The sequence below is a fragment of the Myotis yumanensis genome, unplaced genomic scaffold, assembly GCF_028538775.1.
Source record: "Myotis yumanensis isolate MYYU_CA2020_CCGP unplaced genomic scaffold, mMyoYum1.0.hap1 SCAF_10, whole genome shotgun sequence".
Lineage (NCBI taxonomy): Eukaryota > Metazoa > Chordata > Mammalia > Chiroptera > Vespertilionidae > Myotis > Myotis yumanensis.
In genome coordinates this window covers 15018044-15038827 of record NW_027223761.1, presented here as the reverse complement: position 1 = coordinate 15038827, position 20784 = coordinate 15018044, and the positions used below count along the sequence as shown (strand labels likewise).

The 20784-nt window shown below is 42.6% G+C and overlaps 1 protein-coding gene across 1 annotated transcript in view; it reads right to left on the bottom strand.

Annotated features, from left to right (window-relative positions):
• EXT2 (exostosin glycosyltransferase 2) overlaps nucleotides 1–20784 on the bottom strand; it is a 122788-nt gene that overhangs the window by 27044 nt on the left and 74960 nt on the right. The window contains exons 9-10 of the mRNA XM_070427837.1: nucleotides 12981–13170; nucleotides 3888–4054 (exon numbers count right to left, since the gene is read on the bottom strand). Coding sequence (XP_070283938.1) covers nucleotides 3888–4054; nucleotides 12981–13170 — 357 coding nt within the window. The remainder of the gene's footprint in view (nucleotides 1–3887; nucleotides 4055–12980; nucleotides 13171–20784) is intronic.

The following is a 20784-nucleotide window of genomic DNA, read 5'->3' as shown; positions in this document are numbered from 1 at the left end:
TGTTTAAAATGTGACTGTTATATAGCGCCTCAGCTCTGGAATTCTTCAGTTAGCGAAATTCTCCAATTCTCCTCATCACGAACTAAATCTAAGCTATGTGTAAGCCTTTTTCTTCTCCTTGGTTCTTCAATCCATTTGAACATCCAGTTGATAGATTTTCGACTACCACTGCCTGTCCCTGTCTTCACTCTCAGTCATCTCCACTTCATTCTGTGATTTGACTGCTTTTCCCATACACCTCCCTACAAACCCACAGTCCCTCTTTACCACCTGAGCCTTCTCAGCTGGCCTCTGAGCCTATCTGTCAGCTGGGCCTCTACTGCCTAACCAACCTCGAGTCCATTGTTAACCAAAACACAAGTCCCACCCTCAGCACATCAATCTGCTTATGGCCTCCCTGTGTAACCACACATACCAGGCTCATTCTCACTTTGGTGCCTTTCCCCTCAGTGTTTCCTACACCAGGAACACTCAAAGATGGTTTTATGTTCTCATAAAAAAAAGTGGGGCATTCCAAGATACTTTGCTGTCTTCCCATGATTCTTTGAGAGTATATACTTGCCATTACCTTGGGTTGTTGTGAACAAAACAATACAAATAAATTCTCAAAATTTATTAGCACCCAAGAGGTTTGACCAGCCTCTACCGCCCATGGGATACCCAGGCAGTAAGAGAAAGTAAAATGTTAGGCATTTTGTGCACCTAACAACATGCAGTTAGCTCTTAGTGAAGTCCATTCACCACGTGAAGTACTGACTTTATAGCCAGTATTACTAGCCCAGAGTGTTTCACATCTCTCAGGTGAAAAATGTTCAACACTTAAGTGCTACTAATAATTTTTATGGTTGGAAATGAGGATCAAAGTATGAAAGGAAAAATAAATTCACGGGTTCATACATTCAGCCAAGTCTGCATGGCTCATTTTCTGCCACATGTTTTAAATGGTCTCTCTAAAAGGCGGGGGAGGGGAGGAGGAAAAGTTGCATTTTATTTCCCCACTCTTTAGGTCTGAAATAAAAGCAGACAGACTTGGAGGGGGGGAAAAAAATCAAACATTCGAGTAACACTATACACTGCTACTGTTCCCCCAGGAGTTCCTCGCAAATGAGTATCAAGAACTCAATAGATACTTTCCTGGTAAAATACATAAACAGATAAATAAATTATTCCAGGCTGAAAAGAATTTCAACATCTGGCAGCTCGCTAGAGCTTGTCAAACAAGTCAGAAGCACGCGGGGCCAGGGAAGATCATTCTTAGCTCCTGATTTTGGGGCTGGAGAGGGAATGTAACATTTCCCAAAGCTCTTTGCCTTCCAACAGGGAATATGACCCATTTAAACAGGCAATGACCCCTGTGTTTTCTTCCAATAAAATAAATAATGATACCCAGCATTAGGTCTCTAATCCTAATGTCTGTGTGCTCAAGTCATAGACAGTGGAAGAAAAGAGGCCTTTCCTACATGGACCGGCTTTTCATTCTCAAAAACTTGCTGTGGTATACCTTTAATGGCTATATTCATTTAACACTTTAAAGAAGGAATTTAACCCTGACCGGTGTGGCTCAGTTGGTTGAGCGCTGTCCCATGCACTGAAGGGTTGTGGGTTCAATTCCTGGTCAGGCACAAAATTGCGGTTTGATCCCTGGTCAGGGCTCAAACAGGAGGCAACCAACCAATCAATGTTTCTCTCTCTCTCTCTCTCTCTCTCTCTCTCTCTCTCTCTCTTCCTCTCTCCCTCCCTCCCTCTCTCCCTCTCTCTCTCTCTCCTTCTCCCTTCCTCCCTCTCTAGAGTCAGTGAAAAAAATATTATATATATCCTCAGGTGAGGATTAAAAGAAGAAGGGATTTAACTTCTTTGCACCTCAGTTTCCTCAGGAATGAAACAGCAGGATATCTCTAGTTCCCTCTATGTTATGACTTTGGATGCTTAACAGGCAAGCTAAGATTCTGATCCTTTCGGCCAGATCAGCAGGGAGGCCTGAGGGCAGGTCCCGTCTAGTGCAGCAGCCTTGTCTATGTGCCGCAGTGCATAGCATTAACATCGCCTGTTTGTGTTATGCTTTTTTAAAAATATATATTATTGATTTTTTACAGAGAGGAAGGGAGAGGGATAGAAAGTTAGAAACATCGATGAGAGAAAAACATCGATCAGCTGCCTCCTGCACACCTGCTACTGGGGATGTGCCCACAACCAAGTTACATGCCCTTGACTGGAATCGAACCTGGGACCTTACAGTCTGCAGGCAGACGCTCTATCCACTGAGCCAAACCGGTTAGGGTTTGTGTTATGTTTTAACAAAGGCTGGGAAAGCACTGTTGTGGCTCTAAGAACTTCTTCCTGGAAAGGGATTCTAGGGCTCACTATCATTTTCAGACTAACAGTCCAGGTAGCTCTTCCCCCATCATTCCTCCTACATCTCTTACCTTTTACAGTAGGGGCAGACTGTGCTAGTTATTAGTTACTGTCTCCCAGCCCCACCCCTGCTTGGGATGCTGGGGCTGAGACTCCACAAGAATATGTCCGTCTAGGCTACATCACTCTGAATATTCCCTTTCTCACAGAAATAGATACATGGGTATAGTTTGAAGCCATATAGACAATGGAGAGAGAAAACCTGCAGAAACAATTGGTCTTTTGCCCTGAGTTGGCTGGAGAAACAAGTAGGTAATCTGCTTTTTTTAAAAAATGGGAATGAGATTTACTAAAAATCATCCAACACCCTAAATGTGTCGATGTAAAAGACATCTCTATGAATGAAAATACGTCCAAAAAGAGGAATGTGTGTGTGATTAGCTACTCTCAAGCCTTTCACTGGTCAGTAACTATAGTGACCAGGGTATCACTCACCTATTCCACAATTTCTTTTACACCCAAATAGAGCTAAATACATACATATTTTAAAAAATAACCAAGGAAAACTTGAGCTTTTAATTTTTGGTGGTAGTGGTTGATAGAGGGATTCTTATTTCTTCCCCTTTAAATTCACTTTTTACTTAAGGGCTAGAAAATAAATTTCTATAATACATGTACCAAATATGGATTCATTTAATAAAACTTCACAATTTCTTAGAGCCCCAAATTCAACAAATCCCAAGTCAACTAAGGAAGATGGTTCCCTCTCTCCCAAAGGCGGGAGGACTCCAGGGGATCAATGCCACCGCCTTCGCACATGCCAGCTGTAGCTAACTGATTTATACACTCTGTTTTGCTTAGGTCTGATCCACCATTACGCCCCTGCAGCCACGGGCCTCTCCTGTCGCCATCGTGCATCTCTCGTACATCCTCCCCGACAGAGCTCATCAATTCCTATTGCTTTTCACCAGGCCTCAGCTCAGGGCACTTTCCCCTGGGGAGACCTTTACTGGTCTCCATACTTAACCCTTGAACCCTGCCTAATCCATCAGCCGCATCGAATGAACAGTGATAGAGAATGTTTCTCCCTTCAGACAGGCAGCCAGCCTCCCCACTTAAAACTCAGAAAGAAAGCCATCAACAGGGTCTGCTTTCTGTTTGTCAGCGTCGCCAGCTTCTTCACTTACTGATGTTTTTATTGTTGCAGCGCCCAGCTGCTGGAGTTAGGGGAGCGCTATTCAAAAGGAGACATCAATTAAGTGCTTGTTAAATGCTATAGATGCTCTTTTGAAAATGTCCCCTGGGACTCTCCTTGGGAGTTCCCCAAACTGGTGGAGGGACAGTTGTCATTTTGGGATAGGGTTTCCCCAAAGTTTTAAAGAACAGCTTCATAACCCTATGCACAGCTTTGGATCTATTTGAACTTAATTATTATGACTTTGGAGAATGAAATATAATAATCTTTATTAGGAAAAGTAAGCAATAATAGGCAATAAATATTAAGTATGTAAATATACTGCTTAAAATCTCCTTACCTCATAACCAAACTGTAGCTCATCAGAGGTCAGCATAATGATGTCATCATCAATAGCCAGGACAGCCTCCGTCTCGATTTCGTCATAAGGGAAGAAACGGTTACTCAGCTTGTTTTCAGCCGTCCTCACAACCTTTAATGGAACCCGGATTTTGGGCCAGAGAGACTCTGGAAAAAGAAAACACAAGGTATTTATCTTAAAAAAAAAAAAAGGTGGTGACAGCAGCATATCACAAATGAGTTGGAAGAATCAAATCCACACACACAGTGTGCAAGGGCAGTTCTTACAAATGCAATTTTATAATATTTTATACTAGAGGCCTGGTGCATGGATTCGTGCACTGGTGGGGTCCCTCAGCCTGGCCTGTGGGGATGGGGCCAAAACTGGCTCTCCAACATTCCCCGAGGGATCCTGGATTGCAAGAGGGCGGTTCTTGGGTGATGCACCCTGGAATCGGGCTCCCTCCTCTCTGGTTCTAGGTGCGTCACCAGAGAACCACAGCTGCCAAGTCACCACAGCTCAGCAGCTCCTGCGTTGAGGGTCTGCTCCCTGGTGGTCAGTGTGCATCATAGCTACCGGTCGGAGTGCCTGCCCCCTGGTTGTCATTGCACATCATAGCTACCAGCCGGATGGCAGCTTAGGCATACACACACACACACACACACACACGTAACCCAATGCACAAAGATTTGTGCAAGAATTGGCCTTCCTTCCCCTGGCTGCCAGCACCGCCTTCGCTCCGGGTGGAGCCACCTTTCCTTCTATTCTAAGTCCTACAGCACTACTCATTCTCATCGCTGTCTCCACCAGAATGCACAAATTGGCTTCTGCTCATAACTGAGATGGTAAGAAAAGAAATGGAGTCTGGACTGGCTTTCTCAGGCCCATGGTTTTAGCATCAGAACCCTACCACCTTTGCAAAATACATTCACGTTGGTCCACCCCAGCTCAAAGCTTGCCTGTGTCTCTGTTAGAAAGCACAGTGCATGTGCTGAAGATGTCTGCTCCAATGTGCCCACCTCCAAAATGCAACCACAAACAGCCATCAAGGCCGTGAAAATCCGCCCTCACCCAACTGTTTCACTGAATGGGCACATCTTCCTTAACTGAGCACTTTATCCCCTCAACAGCCCTTCCCCATGATTTACTGTCTTTAGATTCTCATCATGTCCAATTTACAGAGTAAATATCAAATTTCTAGTTCAATTATGTGGGATTTTCTAGTATAGTGAAGAAACACCAACCCATGACTTGCCTTACATTTTCCCCATTCCACTTTGAAATGAGAGAAGCAATTCAACCGCAGGTTCCTTATTTTAAACTGCTGCGTTTAGCATAGCATGAAATTAATCCTTCTTTGGTACTGTACCCATCTCTACACACCTCAGGGGACTTTACACGAGGGCAGTTTGTTCTTCACACATTTGTTAAATTAGAATAGGAAAGCTAGGTGTTAAACTGCTTCCCAAAAGTTCATCACGTAACTGTGGGACGATCTAGCTTTTGAGTACTGAAGCCCCAAATGACAGAGGGAAAGTCAGAAGGGAAAAAGGCTGTCTTTATTGGCTACAATAAAAAAATCTTACTTCTGTGTATTCTACAGTAAATCCATTCACCACCTTGCTGGGCCATTACAGGGCCTTGGGAGAAGCCTGTGCAATCAAGAGGCCCTGTAATTAAGGACGATATTCAGTCTCAAATAAGCACAGAGCCTAAAAAAGAGGTCAACTCCAAAAGAAGCGTGCCTGGAAAAGGACTGAACTGGAGACCAAAAATGATCCTATGGGTCACTGTCTTTTAATCAATAACAACAGTTAATTGTAGCTTCATTTTTGGCACAGAATTACATCATTAATAAATATCTCTGGAACAAGTGAATTGGCATAGGACTTAGAGACCAGAGACCTGGGTGCTGCATTATCTATGGGATCTTAGGCAAGTCCCTTCTTCTTAGATTAAGAATAAGCAGAGAGAAAAGGGGACCTTTATTAAGCAACTAGTATATGCCAGACACCTAAGAGATGCAGTGTCATTTGAGCCTCCTGAGAACCCTATGGGGCAGAAATTTTTTACAGACCAATCTTTACAAGGCTCAGAGATGTGAAGTAACTTGGCTGGGGTTACAAGCTAATAAATGATAAGGCAAGTACTTGAGTTTAAGTCTGTTTAGTATCAAAGACCAAATAGGACCTATACCATCTATTGCAGCTTGAAAATCTCATGTTCCTCTAGATCTGGAACAAAACACTAAAGTTCAATAATTTTCTCCAGCAATCATTCTTGCTTGTTTCCTACACCCTCTTCCAGATAAATAAAAGTGCTGTCATAAACCCACTGTCCAAATCCATATAAAGGATTATATCTGTAATATCTAAAATGAAAAAAGTTATAGTCCAACCTACTAGACCAACAGCTCTCAAACTTTTTGGTGTTAGGATTTCTTTGTGCTCTTAAAAACAGTTGAGAACCCCAAAGAAGATTGTTTATGTGAGATATACACACAATTTATTGTATTAGAAATTAAAACTGAGGAAATCTGAAAACACAAGAACACTTTCCATCTGCCGTGAGAGTGATGATGTCACCCATGTCATGGAGCTTGTCCATTTGTGAAAGAATAAGAGTGGGGAAGGGAGGTGACTGAGTATTATTATGAAAATAATTTCAACCTCACAGACCCCTGAAAGGGTCTCAGTGATGTCCATGGTCCCTGGAGCACACTTTGAGAACCTCTGTGCTAGACTGGTCTGGTTTGGGTAGCACAATCCAGGGAAAGTCTGAACAAACTGGAAGACAGTTTGGGGGGAGTTACAAGAATAGTGCAGGCACCTGAATCCAGGATTTCTATAAGAACGCTTAAGAAACAAAATGTGCCACTGGTCAATGTATTGCCTCTCAGCTTCAGTTTCACCCTTCACTGCCCTAACTGTGATGCTGGAACTGGGGCCTGCAAACAGTTTCCTTTGCCAGCTGGCACCGTGCTAAGCTCTGGCAGTAGAGGGTGCTGGAGGGACACTGCAGGAGGAACCCGGCTTTTCTTCCGGTTCCGGGTGCTTTGTCACTTCTGCTCCTTCTGTACTTGGCCAGCTGACAGGCAGGCAGGAGCATTTATTGCCAGCAAGTGTAACTGCCCGCCCCCCAGAGGCAGCTTCCCAGCAGGTCCTGCAGACACCCCAACCAGCTACCCAGTGAGTTCAACAGCCCCTCTGTAGGCAGCTTCCCGGAAAGTCCTAGGGATACCTCCAAGAGCAAGGCAGCTGAGGCTCTGCCCACGTGGTTCCCAGTGAGCTGCCCTGAAGCCCTCACCAGTTTCCCAACAAGGTCAATGATACCCCCTGGGCAGGTTCCAGTTGAGCTCCAGGGGTATCCAAGGAGACAGTCAGTTTCTTGCTGGCCAGACCTGGCCTGTGGCACGCCTTAGCAAACCTCACCATGCAGTGAGCTGCATGGTCTGAATCTCAGACCTAGCTGGAGAAGGGACGCTCCCAAATTTGTTTTCTGTAATCGTTAAGAGTTCTTTTTACCCCTTAGTCACCAATGTCCTGTTACTAGTTAACAGTTCTTTACATTAAACTTCTCCTGTTCAAATTACTGTGAGGTTTCTGTCTCCTCCCTGGACGTTAGCTATACACCAGGTCTTATCAGAGAGGCTATCAGATGAAAAGGGAATTGTTCTCTATGGCCTCTAAAGTTAGAACCATGACCAACAGCTGGGTGAAAGTTACAGGAAAATTGATTTAGACTCAAAATAGGTAAGAACTTCTCATGGCATAAACTGTTTAAGATGGAATTAAATGCCTTCAGCAACAATATGGGATTTTGATTCTGTTTATAAAATCAGGGCAAAAGCATGAGGTAGGAAGAAAAAATTGGTGGGAAAGTTTGTTTCTTTTTTTCTTCCACTGGTATTTTCCAAAGAATAGATTTACATTAGAATCTTGGTTCTTGAACTTATTTTGTTTCTGAGGGCTGTTCAAGAAGCTAATGTTGAAAAACAGTAATTTTTTCCCATTAGATTAATGTAAATTGAATTCATTCATTCCAGACCCCCAAAGAATTCCCTGTTTTAACCTTTCTTATATACACTACATGCTTAATGTACTGTTTAACCTATAAACAAACACTTCTTTTCTTAAATTTATCAAACTACCCTCTACCAGCCTTAAATGAATCACTTTCAGCACTCGGTTCAGGGATGTCTTTCAAGTCAGAATACAGCATTTTTGCTCATTCATATACCACTGCCTCCCAAATGGCTCTCACTGGCTAACTGCTTTTCCTTTATCCAAATCAACAACAGTTTGTTTTTTTTACCTCTTCAATTGCCTGTGATCATTGTTTTTTTTTCAGGCTCTTAGCAACATTAGCAGACACTTTTTGTCATGCTGAGGTATCAGCTTGAAAATCCAAGTCTGGTTCGACCTCCAAGACATTTTTTCAGTATATATCTTGGTCAAGAACCAAATTGTTCATGATGGGAGGCATTGGAGAAATGAGGTTTGACTGTACTTCCCTGTTTCTTTTTGAGTCCCTGAAAGGACCTAATTCTTTTACATAATCCCAAATCGGAGAACTGAGAAGACATGATGATTTTCCTACTGCTCATGGGTGATCTTTGCATCCAGTGGGGCTTAGTGCAAAGGGCACGAACTTTAAGATCCAGAGAAGCCTGTGTTTATTTCTGACTCCACGATTTGCAGTGTTGTGGTTCAGGCAAATTACTCAACTAATCTGAATTTCATCCTAGAAAAGTGGGGATAATAACAGCTTTCTCAGAGAACGAGAGATAATATATGTAAAGCACTTAGCACAGTTCCTGTTCCTGGGATAGAGAAGGCATACAATACATGGTTATAATAACATCATATCACTATCTTAAAAGTGGATTCTTACAGTCTTATGATCTTTACTTCTCTACCAACAACCCGAAGAGGTGTAGAGAGAGGACATGTGGTGACCTCTTAGGATGCAGAAGGAAACAGTGTCATGGCCAGAAGTACTCAGGCCCTAATTCCGTCACTTAGCCCAGATGGGGTATTTTTCCTTACACCTTTAAGTTCTAAATGGAACAGTTGGCCCTGTATCCTGTGTCTCATCCTGTGGCTCTGTAGCTGGCAAAATAAAAATGCCCCCTTCCATTCACCAACAAAGAAGTCTGAAAAATAGGATTTTCACACACACTAAATTTATGAAAAACACACAGCTGAACTAGCTGACCCGGTAACTTCACAGTTATGAGCTTTAGTCCAGCTCGAAGCAGGACAAAACCTCCTTTTATTAAAGATTTTTAAAAAATGTGTCTTGATTAACCGTTTTCTCCATGTTGGATGCCAAGGGAGATGTGAGCAAAGAGAATTTTTCTCCAGCTTGGCAAAGGTACCACCAAATGTTCAGGCTGAGTGAGGATGACCGCAGCCCATCACGGCGGTCACTGTCACAAACACAACCACAGGTCCATACACGAATGGTGAGATTATCTCCGCCAAACCTGGAGCTCACTTCAGGAGGGCTCGGCTGCTTGGTGACCACCTGGCCCCCAGGATCCTAATCCCCGCAGTTGCAGAATTTAGCTCTAAAGGAAGGTAGCTGCTGCTTCCACTTCCTGTTGCCTCCTCGGAGCTGACCATCCTGACAGACGCAGCCAATCCCATCCCTCCTGCTAAGAACTATGGAAGTTGCAAGGTTAAAAAGCTGGGAGCTCTTGAGATCAATTCAAATTTTAAACTGACATCAGTTAAAAAAGAAGGCTGAGGTCAACTTGACTGAAATGGACAATGGAATGGCTTCCTTCAAACTGAGGCCAAGGGCCAAGCCAAATAACTCCTGGATCCATCAAGCGGGGAACTGAAGAGTTGGGGAGCAGGAAGGCAGGGGCTGCCTTTTTGTTCTGACAAGGCTCAAAACCAACGTGACGAAAGCTCACTGGAAACTTCTGTTGCCTTGTCTAAGTATTTATTTAAACTTCAAACCAAGCAATTTAGACTTAAATGTAACCAAAAAGAAAAAAAGTATTTGGTTGGATTGGAAAGTGAAAAAAAAAAAAAGGGGGGGGGGGGGGTTCTGACTACACTAATCCTCCCAGCAGCAGACATGCTAACCACAATATTTATCTTAGTAAATGTAGAGAAAGTGAAAAACATCACTTCTGCCTCTAATATTTCAAAGCCGTGGATTTGTTTTTTAAAATACATATATGTTACTAATGCTATACACACACAAAAATCAGATGACTTTGCTGGCACGAGAGCCAGAGCTGACAGCCCCATTTACCAACTGAACAAACACCCCCCAGAAGATTAAACATGGTTCATGCTCTCCCCAAACAACCACACTGCCGGGGCCAGAGCCCTGACCTAAAAACCACTGTTAGAAAAAGGCTGGTCCAGTCTCTAAACGTGTCAAAATTAGGAGCCAAAATATTTCAAAAATAAACTAAACTCTTGGTCATAAAATTAACCAGTACATTTTAGTAGGGTCTACCAAAACTCAAACTGAACACCCTGCTCCGAAACCTAGCTTCCTGCTATTGCATTTAGCTATGTCAACATGGGGGCTTGGACCAAGAAGGACGAAAAAGATCTCTCCTTTCCCATAGTTTGCAATGAATACCTGCCCAAAAGAAGGGACTCAAATTCACAATAAATAATTTACCTCAAGCCCAAAGTGGCTAACCAAGCTTTCCAAGGAGAAGTCCCTTTTACATTTAGCACTGGACTTTGCAACTCTGCCTCTGGGTAGGGAGCGGGGCTGAGAGGCCCTCTGAAAGCTAGTGGCCTTTGTGAGCAGGAGCAAGTGCATGAGCTGATTGTGAATGACACCACCTGCTTTCTAGAGCCGAGGCATACACAGCCCTCCTTCTTAAACATGGCCCATCCTGCCCTGGCTGGTTTGGCTCAGTGGACAGAGCATCAGCCTGCGGACTGAAGGGTCCTGGGTTCGATTCCGGTCAGGGGCACATGCCCAGGTTGTGGGCTCAATCCCTAGTGGGGGATGTGTAGGAGGCAGCCGAGCAATGATTCTCTCTCATCTTTGATGTTTCTATCTCTCTCTTCCTCTCTGAAATCAATGAAAATATATTTGAAAAACAAAAACATGGCTCATCCTTTATCAATGAAGAGACTAATTAGCAATACAGCACCATCCAATCCACTTCACCTTGGGGGGAAAGGGAACAACTGTACTGATGAATCCAAGGCAGCTGTTAGAGGCCCTCCCGTGCCCCTCCCTTGCAACTCCTTTTTTGTCTTCTCTACCTGTTCCTGCCTATCAGTCTCTTCCTTCCTCCTTACATGATGACACCACCTCCCTTTTTGTTCTACCCCCTTTTCCCCTTTATTGAGCATCAAACAAAACAAAACAAAATTAGAAGCTGAGAAGAAAAAAGATTGACATAAAAATATAGTTAACAAAATTTTTTTTAAAAAGCAATGTGTTTGCCCAACCAGTGTTGCTCAGTGGTTGAGCATCTACCTATGAACCAGTGGTTCTCAACCTTCCTAATGCCGTGACCCTTTAATACAGTTCCTCATGTTGTGGTGATCCCCAACCATAAAATTATTTTTGTTGCTACTTCAAAACTGTAATTTTGCTACTATTATGAATCGTAATGTAAATATCTGATATGCAGGATGTATTTTCATTGTTACAAATTGAACATAATTAAAGCATAGTGATTAATCACAAAAACAATATGTAATTATATATGTGTTTTCCGATGGTCTTAGGCAACCCCTGTGAAAGGGTCCTTCGATCCCCAAAGGGGTCTCGACCCACACGTTGAGAACCGCTGCTATGAACCAAGAGGTCAGGCTTGATTCCCAGTCAGGGCACATGCCCAGGTTGTGGGCTCCATCACCAGTAAGGGGCGCGTACAGGAGGCAGCCAATCAATGATTCTCATCATTGATGTTTCTATCTCTCCCTCCCTCTCTGGAGACAATAAAAACATGTTTTAAAAAAAGCAGTGCGCTTCGGGACAAAATGCAGGACCTTCATTTAAAATGCTACTTTGTTAACTCACACACACCTTGGCTCCCTAAATCTAAAAAGAAAGTACATGATTCTCTCAGAGAACAAAAATACCACTCAATGAAACATTTTAAGTGTCTCAGGAGGAACTAAAGAATTTTTGTAAAGCAATTTCTGATTTGCCTAACAGACAGAAGCATAGTCTTCTTCCAGCCTAGACTACACATCGACTACTGGGAGTTTCCAGAGTTGACTGTCCCGACTCCAGTATAACCAATTAAAGGGGACTAGCCATACAAAGTGCAGATACTACTGTCAGGCAATAAACTAGACCTTATCGGTGATAGTGGTGCACATTACAAACTTCAAACTGACTCCGTGCTCTAATCCATCAGAAACTTCCTGGCTTTAATAGGCTATAAAGGGCAGGAGCTTTGAAGTCCCTGGGATTAGGATCAGTAGTAGACGGACTGAATGAGAAACTAAATGGAGGTGGGACATACTCTATGCATTCTGAATTAAAAACAAATCCAATTAATCAAATCGTCCTGGGCCCTAGCTGCCAGCCAGCAGATTGCAAGGGTGGCCAAGGCAAGGAACAAAGTGATTAAAGATGAACCAATGGCAACTGCAGCAAGTGCTCACTTAAGGAACTGCTTCGCAGTCTGGGAGGGCATGCTTTGCTGACTTCCCCAACAGAGGTGAGCCATCCTTTTTTTTTGAAGAGCACAGTATCAGAGCTGAGATAAGGAAGGAGAAAACAAATGCCTTTTAAACCGAGTTTTCATGTAAACAAATCAGCTGAGAGGGCTGAGGGAAGCTGAGATCTGTTTTCCCAAGGCCGATGGGCTTTGATCCTACTGATTCCTAAGCCCTACCACTGTGGCTACAGAACAAGCCATGGGCTTGGAGTTAAATGGGCCATTCTAGAACAAGAATGAAATGATAGATAAAACTGGGGTCAAGCTGCCTCAGAAATGGCATTATTGCTGACAAAGTGGAAAAATTCATTTAAAACAAAGGAGGCAATTAACTTGGCTAGCCATAATGGATCCAGCTGAAAGTTGTACTAACACCCAAACCACCAGGCCTTTTCCTGAACACACCACCTCCTCACTCTTCTTACCTTCTGGGGGGCTTTTATTCTGATTGTTCCAGACGACTAGCAGCTTGGATAGACTGGGCACCTTGGACACTTCTGTGATGACCCGGAAGAGACTCTCCACTCGGTCGTAGGTGAGGACAATGGCGGTAAAACCTTGAGACTGTGGTGGGATCAGTGGGAGGAAGAGTGGGTTGCTCACACTACCCCACTTCTGCAAGAGAATAGATTAATGAGGGTCAGAGAAGGATCTACTAACAACGGGGCTGATCTCTTTCCCAACATCATCAATAAACCCGAACATGGGAGGTTTGGTGGCTTCTACCATGACCAATCCAAGAGCTAAGCAATTTTTCAAAATCTTCCCTTCCTCAACATTCATACTGACTCTCTGTAATTCAGTTTGGTTCTGATACTATTAAAAACAGAGCAGAGAATTGTTGCAGCTGAGGAGAGATTTCTAGCTAAACATGGCAGATTAAACCCATGCATTTATCTCTATCCCCTCCCCAAATCCACTGAAATGACAGTTACTAAATATAACATACAAATCTACATTGACAATGAGACAGGAGAAAGGAGAGCTGCTGATGAGCAATATTAACATGTTTCTCAAAGGGGCCAGAGAAGTGGCAACAGTGTAGGAGAGTGAGAACTGAAACCTAAGGACCTACAAAGGGGAAGCCAACAAGGTTCAAGGTCAAAGTGTTGAACCCCACAAAGGTTCAGGAGTTAAGCTCAGTGGGTACGTTGTGAGGGTAAGAGGAGGGATAGGGTTGAAAATAGGAGGAATGGTTAAAAATCACAGGAGTAACTGAAAAATAAAAAATGATTTTTTAAAAAGTTTCAATTGGAAAAACAACACACACACAAGACACAGATAAGGAGCAGTGAGAGACCCAGATTCACAAACTTTTCCTTCACCCACCACTCAGCCAGAACTCTACTCTTCTCCCCACCCCCACTCAACAAGGAGGTTTATTCTCTGAGGAAACGGAAGCTCCAGACATGGAAACACAGGCACAGCTGAGAGGAAAATGCAGGTGAAAATCTATATTCTGAATGATGAGCACGACAGCCTTCTTCCCCTGCAGTTCCTAAACCGCAGGCAGCTGTGTGGTGAGCTTGCCACTCGTCATCTTACAGCAAAGCCTTCCAGGCAGTAAGCTGCCCTCATACAAAGAACTTCTGATTCAGTTTTTAGTGCTTCTCTCATAACCATGAGCAGATCCTAGAATCACAGACATTTCAAGAACATCTTCAGCATGAACAAAAGAAACCAAATCAACAAATAGAAGAATAGGAACTCAGGAGAAACAGAGACAATAGAAGCAGAAGGAAATGAAAACAAAATCAACAAATTATATCCTCAGCGAGAGATTTTCATCCATGAAAGAATGAACTGTTATTTTCATTTTAAAAGATCTATCAAGAACAGGAGAGAACTCTTAGAATTTGATAGCTTATAACTATGCAAAAGGCAGAATTGAAAGATAAAGATGATAACATATTCCAGTATGGTGAACAAAAAGTCAGATGAAAAACAGGATAGAAAATATGAGAAAATCTAGGAGGTCCAACATCCATCTAACAGGAGGTTCCTAAAGAAACAAACCACAGAATAAGGAAGAAACAAAACTATCAAAGAAATTAAATAAGTTCTTGGAACAAATGACATGAGACACACCAATTATTCAAATTGAAAGGGTCCAATAAGTAATAATAAAGTGATTTTAAAAAAAGACAAAACCCAAAACAGAACAATGAATCAAAAAACACAGCTATATCAAAGCACATCACTTCTGAGTGCTGGGAATAAAGTGTGTGAATCCAGGTGATGAGCATGGGAGTTCGCTGGACAATCCTTGCAGGTTATAGCTCTGTAAGTTTGAAATTTTTAAAAAATATATTTAAAAAGTAATGAAGGACATTCAACCTCTTTGCTACCATTAAAATACGTAATTTTTATTGCAGCAAAGTAAACAAAAATATTTTTGTACTGATAATCAGAAAGTATTAAAACATTATTACATTTTAAAACAGCTCTATTGAAATAACTCATCCTATAAAATCTACTCATTTAAAGTATATAATAGTTTTTAATATATTATAGTTTTTTAACTGTGGTAAAATATAACATGAAATGTACTATTGTAACCATTTGTAAGTACAATTCAGTGGAATTAATACATTCACATTCATATGTTATTATGGAAAACCCCAGAACCTAACTTCATTTCTGCCAGAAGGCAGCTGAATCTGAAATGTCCTACCTGTTATTCTGGCTGCTTACACTTCCCTAATGTCTTTTATAATCTGGGATTCCCAAGTTCCTCGTCAACCTCATCCATATCACTGATGGACACCCATCACCACGTATATGACAACAGCTGTCTGCCAGATGGAACCATGTAGGACAGGAAATGTACACAAGCATATGGAATACACATGGGATGGGAACTCAAGGAGACTGGATGGTTTTCCAGGAGTCCTAATGTAATCAGGATATTAAAGCCAAAATGTCCACAACAGACCATAATTAGACTTCATAGCTGAGAGACACAATTGGAAAGGCTACCTTCTTAACACTGACTTTGTTTCCATGACATCACATGTTGAATTAAGCTATAGGCTTAGGAAGGTGCCTGGATTTTAGTATTTATGCCCTAGCATCTGATTCATTTGTAGGAACCCCTTTTAGTTTTCTTCCCCAAACCTTATTCTTTGTATCTTCCTGACTTTTATGGGAACTGAAGTCAGTAAAGCTGCCCTGTGCTCAAGTCATAATTAATCCTCAAGGTTTACCCTCTGCCATCCTCATCCCAACCCACTCATCTACTACTCCAAAAACAATACTCTCTTATGCTTCAAAAACACCATTTAAATGGAAAATAAAGATACGTGATTTTTTTAATCCTCATCCAAGGATATGTTTATTGATTTTAGAGAGAGAAGAAGGGAGGGAGAGAGAGAGATAGATGGAGAGAGGGGGGAGGAGTAAAGAGGGAGGGAGGGAGAAAGAGAGAGCGAGAGAGAGAGGAACATGGATGTGAGGGACAAACATCAATTTGTTGCCTTCCATACATGCCCTGACCAAGAATTGAATATGCAACCTAGGCCTGTGCCCCGACCGGGAATCGAACCCACAACCTTTTGGTGTACAGGACAACGCTCCAACCAACTGAGCCACCAGCCAGGGCAGAAAAAATATTTTTTAAAGAAGTGTGTAAGCCGAAACCGGTTTGGCTCAGTGGATAGAGCGTCGGCCTGCGGACTGAAGGGTCCCAGGTTCGATTCCGGTCAAGGGCATGTACCTGGGTTGCGGGCACATCCCCAGTAGGAGATGTGCAGGAGGCAGCTGATCGATGTTTCTCTCTCATTGATGTTTCTAGCTCTCTATCTCTCTCCCTTCCTCTCTGTAAAAAATCAATAAAATATATTTTAAAAAAAAAAGAAGTGTGTAAAATAATTTAATGTGTGATGTTCAAAGAGTTAAGATTTACTGAGCACATACTTACGGAGTATTAAGCACTATGCTTTACATGTATTATCTTATTTGAGTCTGACAACAACCCCCAAGACAGATATAGTCATTATTCTCAGTCTATAGATGATGAAATTATAAAATCAGAAAAGTGAATGATGTCTCATTTGCTTTACCAAAGGAAGGGGAGGGAGGGAGGGAGGGAGGGAGGGAGGAAGGGAGGGAGGGAGGGAGGGAGGAAGGAAGGAAGGAAGGAAGGAAGGAAGGAAGGAAGGAAAGGAGGGAGGGAGGGAGGGAAGGAGGGAAGGAGGGAGGGAAAATAGGTGATATTCAGGGTCACATAACCTCTAAGTGACAGATGTTGGAAACAGCCCAAACCGTCTGACTCCAGAACACCAAATGGTGGTGGTTCACGGCCCTTCCCCCGCCCTCCTACTCTGAGCCTGGGTACAGCATCACCATTTTACAGACTTTGGAAACAGGAACTGTGGGTTATTCCAGAGTTCATTATTTCTAGCTCTTCTCGGAGAAAAACATGCTAGAAGTTCTTTATCCTTGATAATAAATCTGCGCCAGTTAGCAACAGCCCACCCTACAACTATGATTTCAGAGGGTATAAAACACGCCAACGATATAACACTGACACAAAGGGAGCACATACATTTTAAAAGGCACATACACCTCTGACACAGGAAAAAACATTTAAAAACCAACAAAATAAGGTCTGTTCTTGGGGAGCAGCAGGGAATGCTAACACTTGGATGCCTTTGTGACGTTAAAAGGAGAGGGAAATTCCCTGGGAGAGGAAAAGCTTGGTTTCACACAAGGAATCCCCTGGGACTGAAACTGAGGCACCCCTGAAAGGCACTGCAGCTCTGATTTCAAGGTCCCGCCAGGCAGAACGAGCCGAAGTCTCTGGCGAGACCACAGATCTCATCTCATCCCGTATGCCAGCTCCCTCGGAAGAGGATAGTTATGAAGAGAGGAGGAGAGGAAGGTACGGGTGAGTGAGAAGCAGACAGTTACTCGTCTTGGTGTTCAATTTTTCCACACTACTCACTCGCATACCAAATCGAGCTTGAAAACGAGAAGCAGGAAAAGGCCACACACTGAGGAGACAGAGCATGTGAAGGAGCATAACAAGGACTGAAATCTTGCCATCACTTTCCCATAAAATACAGACACTGAGATGAACATGGAGGCGACATCTAGCTACTGAGCACATATTTGCTTTGATAGAGGCTCCGATGCTTTACTGCAGGATACACCCCAGGATTGATGCAAATGACTTAAAAAAGTGGGTCAGCAAGCGCAGAGTCGGTTTTGGAATCATGAGTCCTTAATCTGAATCCAGGTTCTCTCACTTACATCAGCAGTGTGACCTGGGCAATGTACTCAGCCTTCCTTACACCTCAGTTTCTGTATCTATAAAATCATGATAATATGACTCGTTTTCTAGACGGTATGACTTGACATTGTAATAATTACTTATATTATTATCATTTCTTAATTATTATTTCACAATCCAGAGGTTGTTAATGAAAGTAAATAGGTGTATATGTAAAGTCCCTGGCATGTACAAACATTCGATAAGTGATAGCTAGTACTTGATCTTGTGCGAGTAACAATTTCTCTGGGCTTAATTTTCTGCATGTGTCAAAAGTGGGGTGCGCAGTAGCCTAAGCAATCATGAGGTATATCCCAGCACCAAGAATTCTGAATCCTTCGCTGCCTTTATGTTATAATGCTTTTGGGTCATGGTTTACCTGGCTTTTCTACCTCACCTTTTCCAAATAACTGCTTTTCTTTACGATTTTCTCTTTTCCTTCCTATTTTTTATGCTTTTACTATCTGGAAAGCTCCATGAAAGCAGGAGTCATAAATGTTATAACACCCAGTACCTAGCCCAGTGCCTAGTGTTACTCAATAAAACCTTGTTTAGAGTTAGTAAATTAAACCCACATGATGCAGGTCATGTTCTTTCTGTTCTTATGTGCGGATGTGAACAGCTGATGTACACTCAAATGAGTGGCATCATGAATTCTGAAATGATTTCCAACTCAGTTCATTCATTTGAAAGTACTTACCAAGAATCTTATTTGCTAAGTATTCTGAAGAAGTGTAGGATTAGGATATTTAACAGAGTTCGACTTGGGCCCTGCCATTGACTAGTTCTAGTAATGTGTAAAGCTACTTCTGTATTAATTTCCTCATCAATAAAATGGGAAGTGTGGTAGCATCTACCTCCTAGGGTTTTAATGATTAAATGAGATTATGCACAAATACACTTAGCAGAGGGTTCAACATAGACCTACATGAATGGCAGTTAAAACAAACACAGAAAACGTCCAGCTCTCCCCAGTTTGTATTCTCCTTGTCTGCTTAAACAACGTTATTAGCCATTCACAGCAATCATTCCTGCCAATGTTATTTCTGGTGCTCATTCATTCAGGCAACGTTTCCTGAGCACATACTGTAAGCCTAGAATAATGTTAGAGATGCAAAAATGAACAAATTCCTTCCCTTCAAAATGTTCATAACGTAGTGGGAAAGACAGCCAGGTAAAAAGATAAATTACAATGTAAAAGAACAAGTACTAAAGCAAGGATTAAAGTCCTGTGGGGACATAAAGGTCTCCCCAATCACCTCTGAGGAGGGAACTCCTGAGTAGTCTTCAAGGACAAGCAGGAGAGTGCTGGCCAAAGAAGCCGAAAGGCAAACTGTGCCGAGTGTTGAGACATGCGTACAAGCCGGGGAAGATTCCACCTGGTTGCGCAGTTGGGAGGAGGCAGGAGGGAGAGCAGAAATGAGAGAAACTCAGTCAGGCAGGATACAGCCACATCAGACAAAGCCTTGTATGACAGAAGTTGTTTTTAAGTCACATGGTTAGCTTTTGAAACTTTCTTTTCCTGAGTACTGTTTGATAAATTTAACATTGCTACCTTTATGTTCTATTTCAAAAGGTCAGAAATAGGAAACACTGATCTGCAACTAAGCTTCTGTCAATTGCTTTTTCCCTCCTCAAACATAATCCCATTTGCCTCTGGAGCCCAGTGACGGCGTGGAGAAAGGCAGCTTTAATTGGGGTGTATGCCTTCACAGAGGCACTCCGCTCCACTGGGGTAAGGTCAACAAACTAACCCCCAGAGGAAAAAACCATACTGGAGAAGGACATTTGAAAACGGCATTTAGTCACCTCTGAAATACCTTTAAGACCTAACCCCCTGCTGGCTGACCAAAGAGAGTGTCTACAGTCTGGGACCTCTTGACCCCACTTTCTGCAGGAAATCAAGCAAATTTAAACCTCCATAATTTACTCAAGACTCTGACTTCTGCCAGGAAAAAGGAAACAATGCTGGCAATTAACTCTGTTGCCTGATTAAATTTCCATCACGGCAAGATAGGGCATGGAGCCAGGCGCTCGGCAGCAGAGATCTAAAAAAAAGGGAAGCCCACCTATTGCAGCTGCACCTTCGGAATCGTGGTTATCAATACACCTCTCAAATATACTCAATAAGCTGTTCACTCAAAGATGGAAGGAGGTACCAAGAGGAGAAGTGTGTATCATCCTGACAGAGTACCGGCATTTCGCCAAGATACCATGTTCTCTTTTGCCCACCCTTTGCTTCTCACTCCTGCAACAAATATTCATTGTAGAAGCTTCAGTAAGAAATCCAGATGATTAAACTGCAAGCGTATAAAAGTAATCCATAATAGCCATGGCAACAGTCAGGTCACAGTGCTCGCTTTAGAAAAGTTCTTTCCTATCGCTTATTCGGAAAGCCCTGTTGGATGAGCTAGTGGTGAGCAGACAGACTAGCGAGAGGGAGTTGTAGGTTCGGTTTTCAGGATGCCTCCAAAGAAGGCCTTGGGAGATGAGGCAAAGGGATTTTTCTCCTTCAAGAAAGAGATTCAAACTCCAACAACCAAGTGTGTCTTTTGGCACCTCACACGAAGCAAGTTGTCTGAGCCCTTCCTCAAGTCCTGGTGTGCTTTCTTTTAGCGGAAAGGTCATGGTAGCCCCATATGACTAACCAAAACCATTCTAGCCAAGGTTACCTACCACACAAAACTTAGAGGAAGGTGGGGAGCAAACGGCCTTTGCTAACCATTCTGAAATGTTCCTACTGGAACTACTTGAGGATTATAAAGTCAAGAGTGAGGAAAACCACATTTCATTACCAACCAAAGGACTCTTTCAGTCTAAACCAACCCAATTCCAGACAGGAGAAATGAAGCTCAAAGCAAGATGATGCAAACTTTAATTCCCATTACTCACCATATCAGAGATTTTTTAAAATGTCACTATGTATAACTTTATGTGACAAGAAGAGAAGTAAGCAG